General features: G+C 35.5%; 1 protein-coding gene across 2 annotated transcripts; it reads right to left on the bottom strand.

Annotated features, from left to right (window-relative positions):
* Positions 1 to 11,344: 11,344 nt before the first annotated feature.
* Positions 11,345 to 16,815, bottom strand: LOC130951723 (aluminum-activated malate transporter 9-like). 2 transcript variants are annotated; one of them, XM_057880432.1, is made up of 6 exons: positions 16,114 to 16,815; positions 14,551 to 14,688; positions 13,908 to 14,177; positions 13,645 to 13,781; positions 13,408 to 13,554; positions 11,345 to 12,233 (listed from the first exon to the last, which is right to left on the bottom strand). In XM_057880432.1, exons 1-6 carry the CDS (start codon positions 16,508 to 16,510, stop codon positions 11,565 to 11,567), a joined length of 1,758 nt encoding a protein of 585 aa, XP_057736415.1. In that variant the 5' UTR covers positions 16,511 to 16,815; the 3' UTR covers positions 11,345 to 11,564. The 2 variants fall into 2 exon arrangements, with proteins under 2 accessions (XP_057736415.1, XP_057736416.1); XM_057880433.1 differs by lacking the exon at positions 16,114 to 16,815 and adding an exon at positions 14,882 to 15,006.
* Positions 16,816 to 17,032: the final 217 nt, after the last annotated feature.

Below are 17,032 nucleotides of genomic sequence, written 5' to 3'. Positions count from 1 at the left end.
AATCACTCAAATTTTAACATTTATTTTTTATAATAAAAGAGTTCATTTCCTCTTCCTTCACAGAGCTACTCTCTTTTCGGTATAAAATTTAAAGTTGTCCTCGTTCTTATGGCTAAACAAACAGAACAGCCAGCAGAATCAAGTTATGATTGTGTTTATTATCCGGTGTCAGTTTCGATCAGAAAGAATCTTTAGAACAACACTTGTTACAATAACATCACAGATATAAACATGTAAGTAAATAATGTGAAAATCGTTTCAAAGCAAATATATAAAGAAGTCAGGACTAGAATTCAGTGAATATTATATGAGTAATTCTATTGTGATTTAAAATACAATGAAACATTCTTTGAAATGATTATAAAAAATTTCCTGCAGTTTATAGCGCCAATTTGAGAACTGCTTCATCACTTTAGTCAAATTATAGGCTATTTTTCTAAGTCTATCTATTTTTTTTAGTAGGACTTTATCAATATTTAAGTAAAAATAAATTCTAGAATAATTTTAAAATTATCAGATAATCTGCATGTTTGCCATGCTGTTTTTCTTATATTAACAGTAATTTGTAGATGGTTGGCTATGGAATAGAATATGTCAATGTGTCATGTCTTTAGAAAAAGAAATGGTTGTGCTTATTGTTTAGCAAAGTTTGGTCACTCCCAACTCTTTTTGCGATTCATTACGAGACTTTGTCTAGTGTTATTTTTGTTCAATTTTATGCTGATTTTAGGGGTGTATCTTCTTCCATAACTATTCTTGTTTAATTTATTTTTCTACTCATTATCAAAAGAATTAATAAAATTGTGAAAAAATTTAATAAAAATTACACTCATTTGAATTTAAATGAAATATAAAAAATCAAAATAAATAATAATAAAAATTAAATTTTGTATTTTATTTTCAAATTAAAATATAATAATTTATTAAAATTCATTGAATATCAATGCTTAATTCATTTGTATCTAAAAAAAATCATTTTTATGATTTTTTTATTATAAAAAAATCTAACATGCATAAGAGTTCAAACTCAATTTTCTAGAATTTGAAGTAATAAATTATCATAATAAAAAAATTTAATTATTCTATTAGTCTCAATATTTTTACCAAATTTACAATTAGATCTTTATATTTTTTTTTCAATTAAATTCCTACACTACTTTAAATTTTATAATTAAGTTCTTTTTATGTCAAGAATATTAAAATTAATAATAGAATATTTTTTCCAAAAAATATATAATAAAAAATTTAATTAGGTTCTTAATTATATATATCTTTAATTTGCGAAAAAATATTTAGTTAATTCTAACCATTTTTATACTAGAAATGCATGATCTAGTTACAAAATTAAAAATAGTGTAAGGATCCAATTAAAAAAATATATATAGAGACTTAATTAAAAATTTAGTAAAATTATAGAGACCAACAAAATAATTAAAGAGACCAATCAAGTCTAAACAATATAATTTGAAAAATAATTATGTTATAATATCAATTAAATTATCATTTAGTATATGTTTGGTTTAGCATTTAGAAACATGATTTTAATAATGAAAAAACCTTGAACACTGAACCAAATTTATTTGGATAATTTCTTCTCAACATGATTTTATACTTAAAACATTATTTTATGACTTTTGCTTTCAGTTCTTACCATTGAGAATTGATTGCAAAATTTATTCTCTTAACCTGCATCATCATCTTTATTTTATTTCACAACTACTCTTTTTTACCTTCTTTATCTTCTATATTCATTTTATATTCATTTGTTGTAGTGCTGTAACATCCTACCATACAAAGTCTTATGCTTAAGTCATAATTTAAAGATGGTAAGGTATTACGACCTCAAAAATAAAAATTTAGTACGTATAGTAGTATGAATGATTGATTATAACAAGGAGCCTTTGTAGAAAAAGGGGTAAACAAAAAAATCGCAACTCATAAGCGCAACACTCTGATCGATAACATAACGAACAAGGATAAACCAACGCGAGATTATATATATACAAAGGAGTATCAAAAACAGGAATATCAAGACTCAAGATCCGACTGCGAAGATAACCGGTCCGAGCATAGCAATATATACATATGATAAAAATAAGGAAAACCCCAAAGGAAACCCAAAAGGGACACAAAAACATAAAACCTATTCTCCAAAATCTCCCATAAGAGGAGTCATCACAGTTTGTATTATTTAATGGAGATAAAAGTATCTAAGCAAAAATATAAACCAAAACATAGCCCCGAGAACAAAGGATCTTCGCAAATATAGAAGTCTCCAGCATGCCTCAGCGGGAAACCTCACGTCCTGCATCTGAAAACCACAAAATTCGCATGGGTGAGAACCAAAGGTCCCCAGCATGGTAACAGCTTCCACATATATAATACATAATAATAGAGGAAAGCCAAAGGCAATCCTAGAACTTCCTCCAAATAATATCAAAGCTTATAAATAAGCTAAACCATATAAGGGCATCTGACTAAAGATTCTTCAGTCTAACTAATACTTTCCTTTCCAATTCCTTCTCACCTCCCAACCACCAGCAGGAGTATAATGTAGCAAACACAGTTATATCAAACAAGGAATATACAAATAAGAACAATTAAGGCATTTAGACAATTAGCAAGTAATATGAAGTCAAATAGGCAATCTCAAACAATTCATATAGTATGCATATGATGAATGCCAGTCCCTAGTGGCCGATGATATCATCTGTCGGTTATAGAGCCAACCCGACAAGTCCTGGCAGTTAACCATTGGACTGTCCCTCTGTCGTGTCTCCCCAACTTGAGTCATACTCAATATAAACTTGATCATAATCATGATCCATATCCATCACCCTCACTGGTGAATATTTATCCATCACCATCACTGGTGAATATTTTTGGGGGTGAGCTCGTCCGGGAATTTCACAGTGCCCGGCCACCCTGACGACATAGGGTCAAAAGAGCTTCAAGTCTCGACCCAGGGAAACTCTCATCTCCGATAATGGAAGTGCAACATTCACAATTCATTCAACAGCATATATATATATGCATTTATTCTTAGCCATAATCATGGCTCCGCCGTAACACGGCAATAATCCAGCCATCCGGCTCACGGTTAAATCCATAACCAGCCACCCGGCCCACGGTTAAATCCATAACCAGCCGTTTCATTATCAATCACAGCCTTTCGGCCCATGGCATAACAAGCACTTCCACCACCATCCTCCGCCTCTCACATAATCATCTTTGATCCTCTTTGATCATTCATTTTTCCCTTGCTTCACTCGCAAGTTACCACATTCACTAGCCCTTCTTCTCATAGCTAGACATATCATAATGATTTAAGACATAAGTGGTGAGATCGGAGGCTTAGAAGTATGAGATTTGACTTTTAAAACTCAAAAATCAACTTTGGGATGAAAACAGGGCCACGCGTACGCGCACTCCACGCGCACGCGTGGATGGCCTCAAAGCTCATCGACGCGTAAGCGTCATGCGCACTAACACGTGGATTGAAAACTAACAAATCGACGCGCACGCATCAACCACGCGTACGCGTGGGTGCTCTCGTGCCCAGGCACAAAACTGGCACAGTCCTGGCACAACTCTCGGAAAAATGGCTGGGCATTGGGTGCAGCACAATCGGCGCGCCTGCACACATCACGCACACGCGTGGATGGCGCTTTCGAGAAGAACGGCGCGTACGCGCCAAGTGCGCCTACGCGCGTGGGGTCATTCTGCTAAAAATTTTCTAAGTTAAAACTGCAGAATTCACAGATTCAACCCCCAATCTTCCGACGGACATAACTTCCTCATTTTAAATCGTTTTTCACCCGTTCTTCGAACGACATGGACATCCCGGATCCAATTTCATTTCTAAACAGATTTGGCACAAAACAGAGATCCGTAGTCCAAGTTATGTCCCGTCAGAGTATGCCCAAAAAACCATGTTTTTCATAAAAACCACAAAGTGCCATTTTCAAAACAAGCCATTTTTAACTCTTTTCAAAATCAATCAAAACATGCCAATTTCATCCCTTTTCTTTGAAATCAATCAAAATATATCAAATTCAACATCAAGCCTCCTCAGCTCACACATTGACACTTTATCACAATTTACAAAATCACTATCTCATCATTTTAACCCACTTCACCCAAGTGGCTCAAACTCAAACATATTGACATATCATATGCTCTTCCTCATGCCAATTCTCAACAACACCAATTCCAATAAATCATCATTGTACAAAATCAATATCATACTCATCATCAACATGGTTCAACCCACAATTCAACCATAACCAATCATCAAGCATATATCACAACATGCATATTTCTCATACATCATACCACCAAGGCATCAATAATCATCATCACATATATGACCACATCATATACCTCAATCATTTAACAACATCAACCATTCAATGCCTATCTTAGGGCCTCTAGCCTAAGTATTTCCTACCACATTACATATTAGATACGGGAAACCGAAACCATACCTTAGCCGATTTCCCAAGCTCAACCGGAGCACTTCCAAACCACTTATCCACAAGCTCTCAAGGCCTCAAAACCTCCAAGAACAGATTTTTCACCACCAAATCCCTTTTTCAAACTTTTCAAAATCACCAATCAAGCTCCAATATTCACATATACACAACCTAAGCCACAATCATCACACCCATACCAAACATCTCAAAACCCAAACATCATAGAACCACAAATTACACTATGGTTGAGAATCTTACCACACCCAAGGTCCAAGGAGACAAGATTAACCTTCTCCTTCAAGAGAGTTGGGTCCTATAACATCAAAGAGTCCAAAATCTCAACATTTTTGCTCATAAAACTCAAAAACAAGGCTAGAATTTCGAAGAGTAAAACGTGGCTTACCTCAAGATTAATTGTATGGGTTTTGTAGAGCTCTACGCGGTGAACGCGTGACCGCAAACGGATCGGCAATCGGAGCTCTAGATCAAAAGTTATGGTGGTTTGAAGATTAAGTAAGAGAAAGAACTTGAGAGAGTGTTCTTCCCTCCATGGCCTCCATTTTCAGCATGGGAGTGTGTTTAGTGAGGAGAGAGAATGCTGAAAATTAGGGTTTTGGTTTAGTTATGTTGGGCCAAGGGCCCACTTTGGGTCCGATTGGCCCGGTTTGGCCCGTTCGGTCCAATCTTGGTCCGAATTCTATAAAATTGGTACCGAAATTCTCGTCTCGATCTCCTCTATCACATTTATGGGTTAATTAGCCGTTAATTAACCGAGTTTTACAAGTGCACTTTTGTATGTTATATACTTTATCATTATTTTTGTTTAATTTTATAAACTTGTTTGCTTTTTATTATAGTTTATAATTATAGATATTATTAATTATGTGTATATATATCTAATATTATGAGTAATTTATTATAATATTTAAGATAATATTTTATATAATATTAATATGTTATAATTTTAAATTTTTGTAATATAAAAATTATTAAAATGATAATATAAAAAGCTTAATATAATCTTTATCCTTTTGATAATTTTACATTTATAAATGATTTTGATCATTGTTATCCAAACAACTATCAATTATAATTACTTTTGAATTAAAGTATCCAAATATAAACCATCTTAAAACAAACTGAATCTTAATAAAAATCAATTATAGTAGAATCAAGTTGAACTCAACCTCAATTTACAAAAACTAAACCAAACACACACTTAGTTTGTCAAATAAATAGGATATAACAAATATCTTGATTGCATTGTTTATTACTTCAAACTTTAAAAAAAAATTCCTAAAATATATATTTACTTTATCATGTTTCAAATGTGTTCTATTAGAGTTTTTTAGTGCTTTGTTAGGATTTTTTAACGGAGTTCCTATTGCCGTCAAGGCTACATTGTCAACGTCAATTAAATCTTAATACAAGTCTCCGTAATCTGCATGGCTAAGACAACGAGGGATGAAGATCGGACCGAGGAAGACAATCGGAAAGGAGGTAGGAATGTGATTCTACTGGAAGAGGCAGACATATCAGAAGATATTAACGCTTGCTCCAATAGTCTCTATGGCAGACTCTTTGCTTCCAAAACCTTCTCAATTGGAACTATGGGGAATGCTTTAAAGGCTATATGGGAAAACCCGGAAGGATTTAGCGTGAGTGATAAAGGGGATAATTCCTTTCAAGTCTTTTTTAATAAAGAAGTGGATGTCTTACGTGTTGAACGTGGTTCTCCATGGCTATTCAAATATTATGTGCTCCATGTCAAGAGATGGAAGGAAGATCAGAACTGTGATGAAGAGATTATTTCCAATTTTCCAGTTTGGGTTCAATTTTGGGGTTTGCCAGAATCGTTTAAAACCCTCGAAGTTGGACGTAAATTGGAAGAAAAATTGGGCACAGTGTTGGAGGTAGGTAAATTTCAGATGCGAGGCAGAAAAACTAGGATTGTGAAGACCAAAATCAATATTGATGCTGCCAGGCAAGTGAGATATCAGTTAATAGTGGCAGGACCTAATAAAAAGGAGGTAAAAGTGGCACTGCGCTGTGAGAGACTTGGAAAGTTCTGTACCTATTGCGCAAAATTGGGGCACGAGGTGAAAAACTGCCATGATCTGCTGAAAGACACAGAAAGTGATATGGTAAAAGAGGATGACATTGGCGAATGGGTTAAAGCCAGCCAAGTGGGAACGCGAATCTACTCTGAAGGAGAAAGAGCATTCAACAACTCAACCCAAAACCAGAATAAGGCCACTCAACGTAAGAAAAAACCGGTCTTAAACTGCTTATTGGAAGAATTTGCAGGGATGTCAATGCAAGAAGGAAAACAAAGTTTGAAACCACAAGACACTGGTAATAGGGCAGCACCTGAGTCACCTCAATAAGCCAATTCTAGAACAGAATGCATGGAGGTTATCATAGCTGGTCAGTCCAATACCAAGGAGGATGAAGGGCAGCTTATGCAATTCACTATTGGGTAGTGTCTCACCACAGAGAAAGGTAGGAAGTGGAAAAGGTTAGCAAGACAAGGTGCTACAGAGTCAGATACTAAAAGTGAACCCAAAAAAAGGTTGATGAGTGGTATAGCTGAAGGATCTACAAAGAAAGCAAGAATAGAGGATGAAAATGCAGTTGAAGAGATGGTGGAGGGTGCCAGCCTACAAATGGCACCCAAGGCCCCATGAGAACTATAGTTTGGAATTATCGGGGTTTGGGGAGACCCCTGACAATTCACACCTTAAAAGGGATCTTTAAATCCCACTCCCCCGAGATTGTGTTTATAAGTGAAACAAAGAACCAATCTCGACAGGTGGAAGCAAAACTTCGGGTATGCGGCTACGAAAACTGGCATATTGTTAATCCGGCAGGAGTGGCGGGAGGACTTGTGCTAGCTTGGAAGGACAGCATCAGTGTTCAAATTATTAGCAGTGGAGAATTCTTTGTGGCAGCCGAAATTAAGGAAGTCGAAAGCAGTGAGGTATGGGCGTTCATTGGTGTCCATTTGAGTTGTTCGGAACAAATTCGATCCTTACAGTTTGAGGAGCTTACAACAATGAGCCAACACCTAGAAGGAAAAGTGGTAATAGCAGGCAATTTTAATGCTATAACAAGCCAAGCGGAAAAGGAGGGTGGAGGCCAAAAATCAGCAACCACCATTGCAACATTCACTAATTTTATTGACAGTAACGAATTAGTGGATATTGGAATGGTGGGGCACCCTTTCACGTGGACAAATCGAAGACAAGGAGAGGATTTGGTGAAGGAGAGGCTTGACCGCTATTTAGTTGGGATGGAATGGAAGTTGAAGTTTTCGAATGCAGTGGTGCACAGGCTCACAGAGTCAGGCTCGGATCATGCTCCACTTTTGATGGAAACCGAACCTCAATCCTGGCATAGTAAAAGGCAGTTTAAATACCAGGAACGTTGGTGTGGAGAAGAGGATGTCAAGAGAATTGTCAGTGAAGTGTGGAGAATGGAAGTTGTAGGCTCAGCTATGTTCTCCTTGGCCCAAAAGTTAAAAGTTTGTAGACATAGACTAGTTCAATGGCAAAAAACTCACAAAGCAAACTCTCGAAAAGAAATTGAGAACCTTCAAGCTAAACTAGAAGAGTTGCAGGTGGCTGGAATCAATGGGGGAGAGGAGGTTACCAGTTTGGAGAAGAAGTTGGAGCTGGCATATTTGAAAGAAGAGAGCTATTGGCGAGAAAAATCTAGAGTCAAGTGGCTAAAAGAAGGAGATCAGAACACTAGATTCTTTCACCAGAAATTTCAATCAAGGATGCGAAGGAACAGAATTTGGAGATTAGTGGGAGGGACAATGATTGCATCGAAACCGGAGGATATTGCAAAGATAGCTGAAGACTACTTTTGCGATATTTTTACTTCTTCTTGTTCGGCTGATCCGAATCCATACTTAGAGGATTTGGAGCCAAAGGTTACAGCTTCCATGAACCGTAGGCTCCAAAGGCCAGTAACTATGGACGAGGTCAAAAGAGCTACATTTAGTGTTCACGCTCAGAGTGCTCCTGGTGATGACGGGTTTACAGCTAAGTTTTTTCACTTTTTCTAGGATATAGTTGGAGGTGACGTTTTTAAGGCAGTAAGAAGTTTCTTTCACAGTGGCAGAATTCTAAAAAGCTTCAATCATACTCAAATTTGTTTGATTCCAAAGGTGCCAGATGCCAATGACATGACTCAGGTACGACCGATCAGCTTGTCTTCAGTTATGTATAAAATTATTTCTAAAGTTATGGTGCATCGATTACAAGGTATTATGAATAAAATTATAAGCCCAAATCATAGTGCGTTTCTCAAAGGTAGACTCATTTCAGATAATATCCTAATTGCCCACGAATGTATGCACTATTTGAAAAATAAGAGAAGTGGGGCAGAGCATGAGATGGCTATTAAACTAGACATGAGCAAGGATTATGATAGGGTCGAATGGCATTTTTTATGGTATATTATGGATAAGCTGGGCTTTGATGCTAAATGGATTAACTGGACTAAAGATTTGGTAACGACTGTTTCTTACTCTGTCGTTGTGGAAGGTCAACCTTTTGGCTATTTTAGGCCAAATAGGGGCATCCGACAGGGTGACCCCCTATCTCCATATCTCTTTCTTTTTTGTGCAGAAGAGCTTTCCTTCTTGCTACACAAGGCAGAGCAAAACAGATTGATTCAAGGAGTTCAAGTTAATCGGAGATGCCAAACAGTTAATCACCTTTTGTTTGCTGATGATTCAATCCTTTTTTTGCAAGAGCGCACCTAATACAAGCCAAAGTATTCTAGAATTGCTAGAGATCTATGAGGGTTTCAGTGGGCAAAAAGTCAATCTGAATAAGTCAGCTATCTTTTTCAGTCACAACACACCTCAGAACACAAGACTAGCAATTGCTCAGACACTAAATATTGAACATATCGGAGCACAAGACAAATACCTGGGACTACCCTCTATAGTTCAAAAATAAAAAAAAGCAACCTTTGGAGCTATCAAGGATAAAGTTCAGAAGAGGATTATGGGTTGGAAAAGAAGTCTATTGTCATCAGGTGGTAGGCACACACTATTGAGAGCGGTGGGGGAGGCGATTCCTATTTATACACTCTCTTGTTTCAAGCTCCCGGACACGCTGTTGACTGAGATTCATAGCATGCTCTCGCAATTTTGGTGGGGTCAAAAAGGCGTAGAACGAAGAATGGTTTGGATTAAATGGGACACATGACGAGACCGAAGAAAGATGGCGGACTGGGGATCAAGGACCTAAGGGCGCAAAATTTGGCTTTATTGGGAAAACAATGTTGGCATCTAATGAAATACCCTAATTCTACTCTATCAAGAATGCTCAAAGTTAAATATTTCAGATATACAGATTTTCTACATGCAGAGATAGGAAGCGTACCGTCGTGGGACTGTAGAAGTGTTCTTGAAGGGCGCAAGGTGATCGAGAAAGGCTTGTTATGGAAAATAGGCTCTGGCACTAATGTTCGCATCTTCCATGACCCCTGGCTCCCACCACCAGTGCCCTTTAATGTCCCTTAAAATGCACTCACAATCCCGCCAGATCTGCAAGTGTATTACGTTAGTGCGTTACTAAATCCTGATAGAAGCTGGAATAGAAATCTGATTGAGTCGATTTTTTCAGTTGATATATGCAATAAAATTTTTTCAATCAAACCAACAGAGGAGGAGGATGAAGTTAATTGGTGCTGGACAAAATCTAGTATATATGAAGTTGGGTCATGATACAAAATTGCTTATGGATTCTTTCATTCTCCTACTTCATTGAGGCCCAAGAACATACACAACAGAGTCTGGAATAGCATTTGGGAGTTGAAATTACCACATAAAATTAAGATTTTTCTATGAAAAAGTCTTCATGAAAAGCTTCCAGTGTTGCAACAAGTCCACAGCCGGTTCGCATCCACTCCTGCCACTTGTCCAAGATGCATGTTGAAGGCTGAATCAATTTCTCATGCTTTGTTCCAATGCCCCCTATCTTCAATAATATGGAGACTAAGCTTAATAACCCCTTACCTATGGATGAGAGAAGAAGAGACATTTTTCAATTGGTGGCAACGAGTCTTATCCTGGGCAGCGGCTCCATTAGACGGTAGACAAAAGACCCTCCTTATAGCGGCGCTGTGTTGGAGCACTTGGAAAGCGAAGAATCGGTGTGTTTTTGAGAAGGTAATAAGCTCGGCACCAGAGATAGTGAAAGAAGCCAGCAATTTAGTGCGTGAACTCGTGAGCCATACCTGATAGATGCTGTTAATTTTCTTTACTCTTACTTTATTCTTCTTTAACCTCTTAGTCTTTCCATTACAGTTGGTGATAAATGGAAATACCCAATTCTTTTTGTACTTCCTTTTGGAAACACTTTTATTTTATATTAATAAAATAACATTTATTTTTGAAAAAAAAAATTCCTAAATTTTGGTCTCTATTTCACTTTGGGAGCTATACGCTATATGTTAGATTCATCTTTTCAAAATAAAAAAGTTATGCCAACGAATTAATATTAAGTTTTAATAACTTTTAAGAAATCAATAATCATGTTGTTTTAATTTCGTAATCTTGTCAAAACACATTTTTCCTAAATTTAAAGTGAAACACAATTTATATTTCCATTCTTATTAGTTTTAATATTTTGAATTTTTTTTGGATTCAAACATAATTTTTTTATTAACATTTATATTTTAAATGGGATTTAAGAAATGTCCACATGCTTATTTGCTCATATTTCACTTATCGGGAAATACTTGAATGTATTTCACTAGCAAGCCAATATAATATAAGGTAAATTAATGAAAAAAAAGTAAATAATTGAATATTTTTTAAATAAATAAAAAAAAAAACATTTCTGGTAACTTTTTCATAAATAAAATATAAAATTTAACAAATTAAAAGGAATATAGTACAATTTGGCTTTCTAAGTTACAGGGAAAACGCTTTGTAATTTCATTAATCATTATAGACAAAATAAAAATGCCTAAAGTCGCACCAGAGGTATCTGTGCAAGTAAACATTATTACCCAAGTAAAAATGCTTAACAAGAATGTTAAAAACTTAGAATCATTGATACTGTCTCAATCCTTAGATCTGAAACAATCAAACATCCTTGTCCAGCAACCACTTCTCACATGTTCTTGCTCAAGAGGGTCTTTAAAGTTTGCTTTCTCACCTAACTCTTCAAATGAATCCACAAGGTTCTGGAGCCTTGCCACAAACTCAATCAAGAGGGATGTAAATGTTGCTAGAGACAGTGAACTAGCACTTTCATATGTCCTTGATTCCTCCTCTTTAAACACTGCATCCGTCTTGAAGGAAATATGAGCAGGCCAAGAAGGCTGTTTCTTGTATATGTTTTCTTCAACGAAACCTGGTGGTCGGGCCGCAGTTTGTTCATCCCAATTTTTTGGAACGTTAACTGATCTTAGGTCGAGGACAGCTTCGCTGAGAGACTTGTACTCCAAGAAACGTCTTTCATCGTCCATGTTTGAGAAATCTTGTTGTTCGCCCTTTGGTCTTGGCCGGTTTCCAATCTCCCAGCTCTCAGAATTTACAAGGATGAAAGACTTCTTATCAATCTTCTGTTGCAGTTCTTCTGCTGCCTCGTGTACTTCAAACAAAATGTCGTCCTGACCCAGCTTCTCCATCTTTTGAACTTTGTTTCCGAGTTCCCGAAGCACTTTTGCTGCTTCAGCGCCTACCTTCTTCAGCTCACTTTGGAAAACTTGCCTCTTCTCAGGTGGAGCCTGATAACCGAAAAGGAACCTTAATGACTATTAGAATCATTAGCATATCGTATTTATTATTTTGATTTGTTTAGCATCGATAAATACCTTGTATCATATTTCATACAATTCAGATACAAACCTTTATCCTCCATTCTCTATTCTGGTTTCTAACATTAACATTTATGTAATTCAGAAAAGAAAACAAAAATCTTGATATTGAAAATGAAATTTTGCGAGCTATTTAACAATTAGAAGCTTTCTATATCCCCCCAAGAGGGAAAAGTCCATAACATAGTGAGTAAAGGAAGCATCAAAGGAAATCTAACTTCCATGTGTCAGAATCAGAAATTTTCAATGCAGACCTCTCATTCCAGTTAAGTTACTCATGCGTGCAAATGATATTATATCGTTGACACAAATGTCAAGTACTCGAGTATATTCTCAAGTGAGGAAACGGGTATCAACCTTTCAGTATGGTAGTTACTAGTTAGTATGATTAAGGAAACATAAACTCAGGAATAAAAGCAACACTTGGTCTAACTGAAAATGCATATGGGACAAAAATGATTTTTTCTTCTGAGAGGTTTTAACAGAGACCAGGCTTAGGCATACCAATTGTTAGTGCTTGGTGGCAATCATGTATAATGCTTGCCCATCTTAGGTTTAAGCTTGTTTCATGAAACAAAAAATGATATATTGTTTGAAATAATTTGGAAAAAAAAATGAACTAGCAAATTGCCGTTGTGAAGACTTAATTTTGATGTGCAGAAGCAAAATCCTATACCTTACAAACCATAGTCATAATTAGGAATCCTAAAGATTAAGACTAACGCAGTGCTATTAACTTAGCACAATAACATTGCAAAGGGAGCCTTACTAGCTAAATCAGCAAGTGATTCAATAGATTTTCAATCCCACTTAACTAATCAGAAACTCTCAATGGAATCAATTGTTTTGGGAAAAGAAAATAACGGTATGCTTGGTTAGGGGGTAAAAATGGGGTAGAAAGTTTCATGAAAAAGTTTGATGTGTAACAATTATCAGCCTATTATTACACTCCAACCAAACATACCCTAAACTGAAAGAAGTAAATCATGAATATGAAAGAGCATTAAAATTGTAGAAAAGAAACATTAAAAAATAAAGGAAACACTCACAGGCTCTATAACAGAATTTGGCAGTTAAGAAGTACCTGTATTTCAGAAAGTATACATCCATGCATAGCCATGACCATAAACGCACAATGCCTTAATGCTCCACCTACTTTCACATAATTCTGCCAAGGATATTTAAACATTCTGTAGCGACCATGAGGTGGCTCCCAAACAGCAAAACCTAACTTCAATCAACAATATGTTACTATGAGTCATGAAGATTACCAATTATACTTTGATTAAACAGAGACGGTAAACTGAAGTAAACGTGATACCAATGCTTCCTCTTGGCTCGAAGATTCAACAGCCGATCTGTAGCCGCTGTAAAGTGGATCATCAGAAGCTTGGTAGGTAAGAATTTTTGAGGGTATTCTCTCATACTCAACACAATTAAGGTAGTTATTGACAACACCTGAAAAACAAGTCTAAAGAAAGTTATTCAACCCAAGAAATAACATTATGATTTATGAAGCAGCAAACCTATGTAGTAGCAATGAAAAGTTCAATGTGAAATCAAGAAAATGTTGTAGAGAGGAACCTTCCAAAGATTTCGCGACCCCCATGAAATTCTTCCCCACAAGATTATGCAGATCCTCACCAGCCCAGATTGGAAATATACATACATTTACTCCAACAGATACAGCAGCACCAATCGCAATGAGCAGAAACCTGTTTATAGACGTCTGAACAAACTCTCCAGTTCGATATCCGGATACAATGATGTAGCAAAATGTGATCAAGAACACACGGAAACCATATTCATAAGCCTTCAATGTCGGGTATAGTTTAGCATAGGTAGCACAAAATCCTATATCAATCACACATCATGTCATTAGTATTAGAAATATAACTATTCACATGTCCTTTTTATATCATCTTATGCTTTTCGAAAAGTAATTCCAATACATGATATCCGAGTTTTTATGACTTAAATGTCTAGAGTTCGATTCTTGTTGACCCCAAAAGAAAAAATTTTAATATAAGGCCAACAAAAAGATAAAGAAAGCATATGAAAAAAAATTCACTCAAAACCTAAAAGACGCATGAGAGGAAGGTTATAAAAATAATCATTCGTGTGTCTCTTCCTGTCAACTTAAGTTTTTGGGGAAAATAATTTCATAACAATCAAAGATAATCAATAACATAAGCAAATAGAAGCTACTATTGGAATATTATGCTACCTGCAATGAAGATGCTGATAATAGTATAAAGAACTTGCCAGTCACCACCCAATCTTGTTAATTCTCCTATTCCCAAAGCAAGTCCTCCAGCTGACAAAGTCCCAAGTCCTCTGTTAAGCCCTTTGCTAAGAGTTGCACCTGCAGAGAAGAGCATGCAAACTTGTTAAGCAAATCATATTCTTTAATCAATGATTTCTGAACCTAGCTTAATGAAGAAGTACGGAATTTGGAATATGCAGCAGAGAAATTTAATTTATAGACTCTGGTAAAATATGTTAATAACCATAACATCTACAACATTAAAAAGGAGGGGCATTATGCAATAACTAACCCATGAAAGTTCTAAATAACATAAATTTAGACCAGAAAGACATGTCAACTTAATCTGTTGATCACAATGTTTACTAAAGGCAATTTTATGTGAGTTTCTTTTTATAATATTTTAAAAAATAATCATGATATATTCATGGGCCAACCAACACATGAACACATTATTAATGAACAGTGATTCTGGCCCCAGTACCAAATTATTATGACATGTACATTTAAGCTATCTCAAAAGAAAAATGCCAGAAAAAATCATTTTTGTCAAAATCTCATTTGATAAAATAGTTTGACATATTTATCATGAATTTATTTTGAATAATACACTAAAAAGTATGACACTTTTATTAATTATTCCCAACACTAATACTGTTAATTTATTTTATCAAATGCGTATACTTAAGTTCCATGAAAAGTTAGTTGTAGCTTTTTTAATTTTAATTTTTTTTTTTCATTTGATACCGAGTGGCATCTGCCCCACCGACCAAACTTATTGTCAACTACCAAGACTTATAACAAAAGAGCTTAATTTTGACATGATAACTTCAATCAATTTAAACTGTTGATGTTTGTATAAATTCTCTTCACACATTATACGAAAATTAAATTGGAATAATGTGTTTTTTTAGCATTACGTTGTTGAAAGATTTTCTATCCAACAGTTTTTTATTGTCAGTTGGTTAGATTTTAACTTTGATGTAAAATATCTTAAGCAGTAGTACAATCACATATGTTACTTTTAATAATTATTTATAAAGTCAATATAACAAAATATTTTTTTTACTGTTATATAACTAAATATCATATAAAATTGTTTTCTATTGAACATTAAAATTAAATTCCAATTTAAATACTAAATTCTTTTATATTTGATCAATTTTTATAAGTATACATAAATTTTATAATAATATTTTATAATTTTTATAAAATAAAAATTTTTGTGCAGCTAATAATTAAAATTTATTAAATAATAATTTAATTAAATATATTAAATTATTTTAAAAAAATTATTTATAACTTCACTTAAACATTACTGTAGGCGAACTTCTACCTTTAGAGAGTCTTCCTGTAAAGTTAATAATCAAAAACGGTAATAATTTAATCAAACATATCAAATTATTTAATCGATTAACAATTTTACCTGAACACACATGCACATGAGTTTTCGGCTTTCACTATTGGCTAAATTGACTGCATGTTAGGAGAAGAAGAAGGAGAAGAGGGTAAAGAAAACGTCACCAATGCTGAATTCGAAGACGACAACGACGGTGAGAATGGCCCAAACGGAGTAGCGACTAACACTTTCAAATGGTTCCTTCAGAAATATGAGAAGCGATATGAGAACCAAAGCCAGTCCCATCTTCGCGGAGAATATAAACTTCCTTGGATCCGAACACCCCATCTCCCACGCCCTCGCCGCCACCTGCTTCGCCATCTTCCAACCCTCCACGATCCCGTCCGAGCACCGCCTCCACCACCACCTCCCCGTCAGCCGCTCCTCCTCCTCGTCGGATTCCACCAGCGGGTCCCCAATCTGTGAATAGCCATACACGTTCCTCGACGACAGCAGCCTCTCCTTCTTCTCCCTGAAGCTGTAATGGAACGAACCCATCTTCGGCACCCCCCTCGAACCCATTTTCTTTTGATCGGATCCAATCGTTAGGGTTTCGAATTTGGATTTGGAGGGAGAGAGTGTGGTTTGTGAAGAGTGTTTGTATGTCAGTGAGAGTCCCAAAGGAGAAATTAAACGACGTCGTTGTTTGTTTTGATTTGATCGGAAATCGTGCGAAGCAGTTAGCAGTTAGCGCCAAGCAGGATCGTGTGTCTCAAGCATGATTCATGAACGTGTATATAATGAATCATGATAGATAGATAGATAGAAATAGATTCCATTATGATCTGGATCTTCTTCAATACGCTTTTATTTTCTTACATGTATTATTGGTTTCAGAATATTCTATAATTGGTTTTTATCGTGCACAAGAAACCAAAGAAAATGATTTTGTTTGAATTGAAAAATGATATATTTTTTGGGTTATTTTTTTAGATATTGAAAAAAATTTAGCGTAATGTTTTAATATTGAAAATTAGGATGTTTTACAACATTTTTGGAGCTGTAAAATTTACAGAAGATGAATTATTAAAGCATAATTTTTTT

This window comes from Arachis stenosperma, chromosome 9, assembly GCF_014773155.1.
Source record: "Arachis stenosperma cultivar V10309 chromosome 9, arast.V10309.gnm1.PFL2, whole genome shotgun sequence".
Classification (NCBI taxonomy): Eukaryota; Viridiplantae; Streptophyta; class Magnoliopsida; order Fabales; family Fabaceae; genus Arachis; species Arachis stenosperma.
This window is presented reverse-complemented; position numbering and strand designations above follow the sequence as displayed.

Coding starts and splice junctions, on each gene's coding strand:
- LOC130951723 (XM_057880432.1), bottom strand. CDS start 16,510: ATGGGTTCGAGGGGGGTGCCGAAGATGGGTTCGTTCCATTACAGCTTC. Junction 14,178..14,550: donor TATCAGCATCTTCATTGCAG/GTAGCATAATAT, acceptor TGATTGATATAG/GATTTTGTGCTACCTATGCT. Junction 13,782..13,907: donor GGTCGCGAAATCTTTGGAAG/GTTCCTCTCTAC, acceptor CTTGTTTTTCAG/GTGTTGTCAATAACTACCTT.